Consider the following 10,789-nt stretch of genomic DNA (forward strand, 5'->3'; position numbering starts at 1 on the left):
ATTGTTGAGTGTTCTCGGGGCTGAAGATCTGTCTGCAGATCCGTTCGGGATTCACAATCCGCTCCACAGACGAGCTTTTCTGCAGGAGATCAGGAACATCAAACAAGTGAAAGCACCAGGAAACCTGTGGGAGTATAAGGTGAGATGACACAACAGGACTGGCTGCAGGCCTCATGAGATTCAATTGTGTGTCTCTGTTTGTGTAGGCGGCGAATTTGGGAAAGTCTGTCTTTCTGCTGATTGGTCTGAGAGATTCTCCGCGTCTCACGCTGCTTTACCTGTATCTGTTTGATTATGACGACACACTTCTGCCCTTCATACGCACCAGCTGTCGTGCACACAGCGCCAGCGTGACGTCTAACCAAACTCGGGTGTGTGTTTGTTTTATCTTAACATGCGTGAGCAGAAGCTAACATCTGAAAGATCCCTTTCTCTGTGTGGTGTAGCACGATTGGCTGAGCTGGCGTCAGTGGCCGGAGCTTCTGGCCATGTACAGTCTGCTGCCCTATCAGCTGTTGGCTGACTATGCGTGGGATTGGATGAGCGTTCATTACTGGATATCATGGATTTACATCTTAAACGCCTTTTTACTGTCCCTGCTGGAGATCTGTTGTGTTTGGAGACTGTGGAGCAGAGGAGAACTCATGTACAAACACAACACAGACACACAATACACATTATATCATATAATACAAAAGCGGGAGTTTTTCTGGCCTAATTTGTGTGTGATTTTCAGGACCCTCCCTAACAGGATATGGCTTCATGTGAAGATGATAATGTCACAGTGGTTTGTGTTTGTGCTGCTGTGGCCGCTCCTCCCGCACTTCATCTGTAACTTTGTGTTCTATGTAGAACTCTACTTCAACCCAATCTGTAATATAGTGACACTGGGAAAAATACTCCTATACTCAGACATGGCACATCTGAATATCTGACAGATATTCACAAACTTTCTGCATTTTTATATTTCTGTAGTCACATAAATGGCTCACTCAGATGTGACTTTTTATTATACTATACAATTATATTGTACCTAAAATGTGTACAGAATGCAGTGTTGGGTAAGTTACTCTGAGAAAGTAATTAATCACTAGTTACTGATGACATATTCAATAGTGTAATTAGATTACTGTACAAATGACTCTCTCCAAAAAGTATTTCATTACTTATTACCTTCTACATCAACCTGGATAAGTTCACTTATTCAAGGATAGACATGAAACGACTCTTAATTCATTCAAATAAATTATGAATAACTACATAAATTATTCTTATTAACCGACCAAAGTAATACAAATGTGAGAAGTATACGTTAAATTATACATTTTAAAGTTAGACCCATAATTTTGATGTCATTTCCACTATCGAATATATTAAAAAGTATTTAGTTCAATTACATCAGAAGTAACTGTAATTAAATTACAGAAAAAATAAGAGTAATCCCTTACTTTACTTTTCAAGGGGAAAGTAATTAAATTACAGTAACTAATGACCCAACACTGACAGAAATTGTATTTATTTAATTTTTCTCTGTATTTTGTTATAAAAATCTATTTTCTTATTCTGTATTTTCATATTTGTGTAATTGAATTAATTCTATTGTAAATTTAATAAAGTTTCTCAAAAGCTGCTCAATGATATTCCACCTAGCCCTAAAAGCAAACAATAAATATATTTTGCTCTTTAAAGGTATGGTAACACAATTCTTTTTACATTTCTTTATAAAGCCCTTTTCAGGATGCTCATTCAGGAAACAACTAGCCAACTTTTGACTAAGTACAGAATAGTCATAAAACCAGGTTCATGCGTTTCAGAGACGCTCCTTTTCTCAGGCCTGTGTGTAGTTCAGAGACGGTCCCTTGCGGTCGTGTTTCTGCGTACTTTAGAGACGCTCCCTCTAGAGATGTCCACGCCTCTTGCGGAAGTGATACGTGTGTTTGAGGGGTTGGTGCGGCGTGTGTTTGTGCTTCGGCTCGGTTCTGCGGCACCCATGGTCGGTGTAGCGGGTCTGTGATGCTCCGGCGGGTTCGAGCGGAGCTCCGGCAGGCGGCGGATCAGATGGCGAGAAGACCCGAACTGTGCTGCGGGGCGATAGCGCTCACCTGTGCGCTCATACTGCCTATAACATTCACCTGCGGGTAACAACACAACACAACACAACACAACACAATGTAATGTATTGTCTGCACTTATATCAACATTCAGCATTTATCACCATATATCATGTATTTAGCGCTCAGCTGGGAGCGAGACATCGTTTTTTAGTCATCGTTTTCGTCTCATAACTTAGTTAGACACATTTTATAGTTTTTGTCATTTTACACATAAGGTTCTCCTTTGATTTAAATTAGTTTCATCTCATAATTTATGGCCTTTTAAAATCTGAACAGTTTGTTTGGCAGATAGACATCATACACTCGCAGACGTCTTTAAAGTTTCAGAAACACACTGACTGATCAGATCTGCAGACTTTCATGTTTAATGCACAAAATGAAGTAAACTCACTATTCTGACTGAAGATCTTGTAGCTTTTGTATAATTTGCTTATTTCGGGCTTTTGAAACAAAATGTTGAAAGCTTCCTCATTTGATAATCACTGTGGTTTAATGTCTGATGAAAACTGAACTATTTATAGTTTACAGGATGGCTTAAAGAAGGCAAATAGACTCCTAATGTTAAATGATATGTGGATGTCTCTTGTCTTCGGTCAGTCCGGTGAAGAACGTGGTGGCGGCCGCTCGCACCCCTGTGAGCTTTTTCCCTGAAGAGGTTCCAGTGGTGGATCTGTTTCTGGGTCAGTTGGATGAGGCGGATCGGCTCAGAGAGGATGCTGATGTCTCCGTGATGTTCTATTACGCCCCCTGGTGCGCTCACTCCATCACAGCACGACGGCACATCCAGCATGTGGCCCTTCGGCTCGCGCAGCAGGTCAGACGGATATCAAAGTCATGTTCTCATGGTGTGCAGGTGTGTGGAGACGTGTTGAACACATGAATAAATGTAACGCAGGTGCAGTTCATAGCGGTGAATTGTTGGTGGCATTACGGCAAATGCAGAAAACAGAAGCGCTTCTTCCAGTATCCCATAATTCATGTGTACTACAGGAGGTAAAGAACGCTCCAGCACACGTTGTGTTCAATGGTGGAATGAAATGCTGATGGTTGTGTTTGTTTGTGAAGTTTCGGTCCGATCGAGTACAGAGCTCCGGTTCATTCAGAGTATCTGGAGAGTTTTATTCAGAGGGTCTCGCATCCCCTCACATACCTGCCCACCCAGAAAGCCCTGCACACCTTTCTCAACCACAAGAAGGTAATATATACACCTTTATATCATCACACACCGCTGATGCTCCGTCTTTCACTCTCTGTAGTCGACGTGAGTGTGTTTGTGTTTAAAGTCCCAGTGAAATAAAAAAAGACAATTCCAATTTTTTCATGAAATATTGCAGCGCATACAGTAAATAGTGTATCAGAGGGGTTCATTCTCTTTTTAAATATCGTGTGGCCTCATAATCTTCAGTTAAAATCTGGAAATGCACATCCGCCCTGTACTGACTGACTAACCATCTCAAATGATGTATCCTAGACGGCTTGGGCGGAGCATCCGTTAACTCCTCCCCTTCAACTGTCAGTCTGCTGCCAGTTCCGTTTCAAAATGCAACGACTGTTTTTATTCATTCAATCAAGTCAGAAAGATGAAAGCCACGCCCATTGTTTTTCTCATTCAAACTTCCACGTCACTCAGAGAAGCATACGGAAGTAAAAACAACTACTGCTTCACAGGGACTGAATGTGTGTGTCTTTTGTCTCACAGCAGCAGGGTGTTGTGGGTTATTTTGAGTTTGACTCGTCTCCTCAGCCTGCTGGATACCTCGTCTTCCTGATTTCAGCTCTGATGGCACTCAAACGAGGTACCGACATCAAAATCAACCTCCACTCGCATCAAACCAACGCAGAACTCCAACATTGTCATTTAACACTCTGCCTTCTCATTGGTGCAGATCATCAAGGGGCGGTGCGGTTCGCGGTGGTAACCAATCAGGCGGTGGCAGAGGGCGTTTCGCTCACGGAGGATGAAAGTGTGTATTTACATCGGCGTTTGAACAGTTCACTGGTGAGATGCGCTCATTCATTCAGACGATACGGACAGATTTTGAGGTAAAGTGACACCAGGGGTTGTGTTCTCATCGGCAGGTTTTCCCACGGGCTCACAGGAACTTGACCGCTGAAGCTGTCTGCGATTGGGTGTATGAAAACAGGGAAAGCGTCATCCACTGGATTCACCCAATGGGAGCAAAGAGTTACTTGCTGGAGGCGGAGCTACTGAAAGGCCCCGCCCTTCTCACGTTCCTTCCCCACAATCCCCTGCAAACCAATCAGCTGCTGACTCAGGTGCCTTATATCAGTGAATACATGTAGCAGACGCTCATAATGTTCTGCATGTGATTGTTCAGATAGTCCTTCACTCATTAACTCTCCATTTAAAAAAAAAAAAGATTTAGTCTCACTGTCGTCTTCTCTGCTTGAAACTTAAAATTGTCATAGACCTCAAACAGACGTCTCAAGCATGATCCTGTGGATGTGTTCGTGTCAGGTTTCTGAGGTGGCGTTGCGGTATCACTCTGGCTGTGGGCCGGAGGGGGGCGTGTCCGGCGTCTGGAGATGCTGTTGGTCACTGCGGGTCCAAGCAAACGTTTGGGAACTGTGCTCCCGCCCCTCAGGAATGAGCTCGGTGTGCTCTGTTCAGGAACTGCAGGCGGTTCTGGATCTGTATTCACGGCACGTTGGGGTCTCGAGCGCCTCCTGCGGTCACGTCCAGAACTCCTACAGTCCGTACAGCCGGTACAGTGCCTGCTGCAGACCTCTGCAGAAACCTGAGCGCCGCCCCCTACTGGACGACTCCATCACTGGCCTGCAGTGTCGGACCAATAAGACGCTGCGCTTCTACCTGCTGGACTCGGAGCTCAACTGGCATCTGGCACGGAGACTCGGAGCGCCCGCCGCTCACAGCACTCTCCCTTTTATCACCATCATCAACCTCAGGGACGAGACGCACTACCTGCTGAACGACACAGATTCACTGGGTACACACACACACACACACACACACTGTGAAAGATTGAGTGTGTCAGTGTAACGTACAGGGTCTCTCTCTAACAGAGCGCTTCATTCAGAACTTCAGCTCTCCCTACAGTCCTCTACACAGACAACTGATTGGACAAGACCAACAACAGCATCGCTCACAATCCCTCATACAGGAAGTGACCTCACACAGCTTCCTGCACACAGTCATGGACTCACAGAGGGTGAGATGAGAACAGACAGACAACATGATGTTGTGTTGACATGATTATCTGATGTTTGTGTGTTTTCAGGATGTGTTGTTGTTGTATTACACCGGGTGGTGTGGCTTCTGTACGGTTCTGAATCACGTGTTTCTTCGTCTGGCTCAGCTGTTCCGGGAAAACAGTGGCGTCACTGTGGCCAGGTCTGAATGCTTTCTACTTTAACATCTGTGTTGTTGTTGTGTATCGTGCTGTGTCATGAACTGAGGGTGTGTTGTTGTAGCAGTGGTTTTGATCTTTTTCTCAGGGTGAATGTGGCACTGAATGATCTGCCCTGGGAATTCATGGTGGATCACGTGCCTTCCATACTCTTCTTTCCCAGACACAGGTGTGTGTGTGTATGTGCGCGTCACTCAAAATACAGTCAGGTGTGTGTGTGTGTGTGTGTGCGCGTGCGCGCGTTACTGACATGAATCCTACATTTCACACACACAATCTCTCTCTCTCAAAGGAAACAGATGAGTGTGAAGTTTCCAGAAAACACTCCCGCCACTCTCCCAAATCTGCTCCGCTTCATCCTGCAGCACACAAGCCACGCCCCCTTGCCAGGGTCAGCTGGGGAGGCGGGGTCTAAGTCTCTTCTGGAGGCAGAGCTTCGGGTATTGCAGCAGGAAGTGTCATCTCTGCAGCGGGCTCGAGAGGGTCTCTCTCATCAGCTTGCTGTGCTGTGGAGGGAAAACCGCCATCTCACGCTGCAGTCGCATGCGCTGGAATCCCAGAATGCCGAGCTCCAAGCGCAGAGCGGCCGCCTGGAGACGCTGTACACAGAGAAAACCCGTCAGCTGAGCGACACCGTTCAGAGACTGCAGGAACTGGCTGATGCGTCTGAAGAGCTGCTGAAGGAAAACTCTCTGCTGAAAGTGCTGCTGAACGCTCTGAGAGAGACAGACAGAGACACACAGACAGACAGGTAACACAGACAGAGGCAGACAGACAGACAGGTAATACACAGAGAGAGACAGACAGAGACACACTGACAGACGGGTAACACAGAGAGAGACAGACAGGTAACACACAGAGAGAGACAGACAGAGACACACTGAAAGACGGGTAACACAGAGAGAGACACAGACAGACAGGTAACACACAGAGAGAGACAGACAGACAGGTAACACACAGAGAGAGAGACAGACAGGTAACACACAGAGAGAGAGACAGACAGGTAACACACAGAGAGAGAGACAGACAGGTAACACACAGAGACATTTGACCAATTTTTAAGCTCTGGTCTGTTTTAGGACCAAGTCTTTGAGTTTTTGCCGAGTTCACTGAATGATCAAGATTTGCTGTTAATTTAATTCAAGATGTTTTGCTGGAATGGCAGTCGGCTGTGATTTGTGAAAGGCAGATGTCACGTGTCTTTGTTACAGAAAGCACATACATACAGGCAACACAAACTCATCCTTGCAGCTTCAGATAAGAATCACTGGTCATGATGTAAATAATGTTCAGTCTCTTGCACAGGTGTCAGTATATCATCAGGGATTAATCAAGCAGTTTTTATATTACAGTAAGAGTGTATAATACCGTTTTTATGGATGTGTATTCTAAGGAAAGTCTGTGTAAAATCACTCACACATTCATTGCTTTAACATGGAATATTGTTGTGTTGAGAAGTGTTTCTCCAGAATGTTGTTGCTCTTGTATTAAAGGTTTAGTGCACACAACATCTCGCACATCCTGTGAAATCACATTTCATTCACAATTACTTTGACTCTGGTCAAAAGAATGTTTTGGCATCGAGTAACTCTACACAAACATTGAAATGATAAGCGAAACACATTTATGCATTTGACCCTGCATCTGTTCCCTGTTAACAGACCCACAAGCTTTGCGTTGCTGTCACAGTGCTCTACCAATAGACTCTATGCACACCAGCTTCAGCATCTGCTCAGTCACATCCTGCACACGTAGCGTCCATAGTAGGATTACTGTCAGCAACATGAGTCAAATGATCCAAACACTTCATCATACATCCACAATCACAAAGCTTCATCCACAAATATGATAAAAAAGTCAACTTTTGCACTTGCGTGAGGCTTGATCACAGACGGACTCAACAATGCTGAGTTGTAGTTCTGTCAGTTTGCTGAAATTTGAACTTTTTGTAAACAGTTTAGCAGACATACATCATCACCAGTGTTGGGAAGGTTACTTTGGAGATCTAATCGGTGACAGACTACAAGTTACTCTACTTTTATAAAGTAGTTAAATGGTAACAATACTTGCTAGATTTGAAATAGAGTAAAGGTCTTTGCACACACAGTTCGAAATTTTCATATACGTTTTTTTGTATGTAGCGCTGGTTTGTACGGTGTCTCTGCGTTGTCAAAATGCTTGGTACGTATGCGAAAAATGCAGATCATCAAATAACCTTATGACGGACGAAAATATCAGAGGCAGTGTGTAAATGTGATAGAAGTAAATTTTGAACGCAAATTTCGGACTCGATGCAATGGGCTTTACTGAATACTCTTTAATTACTTTTCTAAATTTCTCAGGAACATGTAAGAACTGTTTACAATGGTCAAATGTTTAAACCAAGCGGCGTTAACCTTACACCAGTACTCAATACTGATTAGTATCTGACTTTCAAAATCCTTCATCACTTGAATAAGATTATAATAAACAATAAACTAATATAGAGTGATTTGTTCACTAGGTTGCGCTATAGGTTAACATTCATAGGAAAAGTTCTAAACCCTCAAGATGCAAATATTAATATGTAAATGTGTTAAAATAGTCTTAACATTCTTAACTTGTCTATGTGTTAAAGTGCAGGTGACAAACGTTTGGTTCTGCTCATCATTTAGAAAGAGTGAGAGCCGACAGAAAAGCTTTGTTCTAGATGAGTGCTAACTGAGACTGTTTGAATACACCAGGCTAGAAACCGAATCTATTTGAAATAATGTGCAGGTTATTTTGTATAAAAAAGTATTTTATTTTTATAGTGTTGTACATTAAAGGAAAATAAAAGGATTTGTGTTCATACGTTCTTGTGATGAATCATTTGTTCCTGATGTGAACTGATCTGAAATGATCCAGCGCTGTCTCGAGTTATAGACAGATATGACCTCTTCTCAACTCCTCTGCCGTTATTTTTCTTTAAACCTCTCAAATATCACATTGTTTGACTTCCGTATCAAAACATCTGTCACTGCAAACAGAGAATGGCAGTAATGCGCTCACGTTGAGTGTGTATAGTTGGTTGTCTAGTTGCCTACATTATTGAATAATGATGCTGCATTTTGGTGGATTTGTGCACACTGCATCTAAATGGACATAAAATACTAATGAGTTAATAAGGTCCAGTTTACATTAATTATTATGAGGAAATGTAAAAGCGCACGACTAGTCTGACGTGTGATGTCTTTTCCTCTCCTTTCACATTTTATGTGATTGTGTTAAAATGTTTAATTGTGAAAACACACACAAGTGTGAGGAGTGTGGCGAGGCGCAGATCCAGGATCAGCGTCGCCTGGGAAACGGCCGGGCATAAAAGCCGGGTGCTCCCAGCACTCTGGGTCCTGGTTCTTACGACGCCTAACGCTGTGTCTTTTCTACCCCCGAGTAAGAGGACGAGAGAGAGGCCAGCGTGGGAAGCACGGAGGACCAGATTGTATGAGCACGGATCAGCAGATAGCACGTCACGAGCACCCTGGGTTATTTTTAAATTGTACAATAAATTCCCCACTGGGGTTGCTTACACCGCAATCTTTACACCGCAATCTTGCCCTGGATATGAGAGGTCATATCCAGGGCAGAATTTCCATCAGGCCTTCCGGGAGTTTTTCCGGTGGACCGCTAACATATGGGGCACCAACGGACGCTTGGGCCGCTCAGATGGAAGTATTATAAATGCGAATGCACACAACACTATTGCAGGAGACACGTATGTATGTACCCTCAGTCAACAGAAATGGTGGAGGGCCGATGAGGGCCAATTTTTCTTCCCAGTCCAGTCCTGGTCATATGACTCCAGCCCCGCCTTTGTAAAGAGCATTTGTTCCCTCACAAGATTCTACAGAGCAACGTCACCAATTCCATCAGTAAGAATCATCTCTGAAGTATTTGAACACAGAGATCTTTCAGCACAGGTTTCTCTCTTCTGGTGTTTGTGCTGCTGATGTCTGAGGAGACTCAAGAGACCTTTGAACTGCAGAAATGCTGAAGATCTGAAGCGAAACACCAGAAGAGCTCTGTAAGATTCATCTCAACATTCATTCACATAAACACTATAAATCATCTATTTTGATTCCTGTTGCTTCATCTGCTAAAAGCCAATGATTATTAGCTGTTTTATTAAAATACTAAAATGCCCAATGTTTTCCCCAGAACTGTTGTTGTTTGGATTAAAGGCTATACTGTACGTTATGTCCTTGAAAGTGAGAGTGAGACAGAGAGAGAGTGAGAGTGAGAGAGAGAGAGAGAGAGAGAGAGATAGTGAGACAGAGAGAGAGAGAGAGAAAGTGGGAGAGAGAGAGAGAGAGAGAGAGAGAGTGAGAGTGAGAGTGAGAGAGAGAGAGAGAGAGAGAGAGAGAGAGAGAGAGTGAGAGTGAGAGTGAGAGAGAGAGAGAGAGAGAGAGAGAGAGAGAGAGAAATGGTTTGATAAGGAGTGTAAAAACCTTAGAAAAGAAGTAAGAATTCTATCAAATCAGAAACACAGAGATGCTGACAATGTAAACACTCGCCAACTCTACCATGAAAAAGTTAAACAATATAAGGAAACACTAAGGAAGAAAAAGAAACAAGATACACAAAACCAGATAAAAGCAATTGAACAATCTCAACTCAACTCAACTCAACTTTATTTATATAGCGCTTTTTACAATTTTCATTGTTACAAAGCAGCTGTACATGAGACACATTTAATACAAGTATGAATTCTAAAGCAGCCCCCCCGGCCAGGCAGATAGTGCAAAACAATATGCAAACGGTGGTGAGGAACCCAAAACTCCCATCGAGAAAAAAAAACCTCAGGGGAACCCAGGCCCAACCAGGGGATTCCAGTTCCCCTCTGGCAAAAGCTGCTGCCTCTGCACAAGCTCATCAGTGCTTGCACAACAAGGCTTAATAAAAATATAAAAATTAAAGATTATCATTAACAATCTAATAACATTTGAAATGTTGTAGAAAAAAAACAAAGTTGTCGCGTCCTTTATCCAGCTCTATCCTCTTAGCACTTGTCAGGTCACCGCTTCCCATTCTCAGCTCTGCCATCAGGTCTGGGCATGAACTGCATCCTGCGGTAACCTTGGAACAAAGAGACAAGACTGGCTGAGAGTAGAGTACTGTTCTGCACTCTTTGATGCAACAAGTACATCATTTGTTGTTGGATGTGTTCCTGGTTCCGGTTGATCTAAATAATGCAGCCTAAATCCTCTGAGGATTAATATTATGGAGGTGTAGTGTATGCAAGATTAAAAAGATGAGTCTTTAGTCTAG

General features: G+C 43.4%; 2 protein-coding genes across 4 annotated transcripts in view; both read left to right on the forward strand.

The window, feature by feature from the left end:
• Positions 1–1,497, forward strand: part of LOC130437567 (bifunctional apoptosis regulator-like) — a 4,544-nt gene extending 3,047 nt beyond the window's left edge. For both annotated transcript variants that reach the window (XM_056768930.1, XM_056768922.1), the window contains 3 exons: positions 1–139; positions 207–371; positions 447–1,497. In XM_056768930.1, coding sequence (XP_056624908.1) covers positions 1–139; positions 207–371; positions 447–935 — 793 coding nt within the window. In that variant the 3' untranslated portion in view covers positions 936–1,497. The remainder of the gene's footprint in view (positions 140–206; positions 372–446) is intronic.
• A 428-nt stretch (positions 1,498–1,925) lies between these two features.
• txndc11 (thioredoxin domain containing 11) lies at positions 1,926–8,335 on the forward strand. 2 transcript variants are annotated; one of them, XM_056768268.1, is made up of 12 exons: positions 1,926–2,138; positions 2,712–2,928; positions 3,010–3,107; positions 3,180–3,309; positions 3,814–3,910; positions 4,001–4,113; positions 4,194–4,391; positions 4,594–5,083; positions 5,160–5,305; positions 5,375–5,487; positions 5,592–5,672; positions 5,796–8,335. In XM_056768268.1, the coding sequence occupies exons 1-12, from the start codon at positions 2,014–2,016 to the stop codon at positions 6,256–6,258; spliced, it is 2,271 nt and encodes a 756-aa protein (XP_056624246.1). In that variant the 5' UTR covers positions 1,926–2,013; the 3' UTR covers positions 6,259–8,335. The 2 variants fall into 2 exon arrangements, with proteins under 2 accessions (XP_056624246.1, XP_056624254.1); XM_056768276.1 differs by having other exon boundaries at positions 3,817–3,910.
• Positions 8,336–10,789: the final 2,454 nt, after the last annotated feature.

Source organism: Triplophysa dalaica, chromosome 2, assembly GCF_015846415.1.
Source record: "Triplophysa dalaica isolate WHDGS20190420 chromosome 2, ASM1584641v1, whole genome shotgun sequence".
NCBI lineage: Eukaryota > Metazoa > Chordata > Actinopteri > Cypriniformes > Nemacheilidae > Triplophysa > Triplophysa dalaica.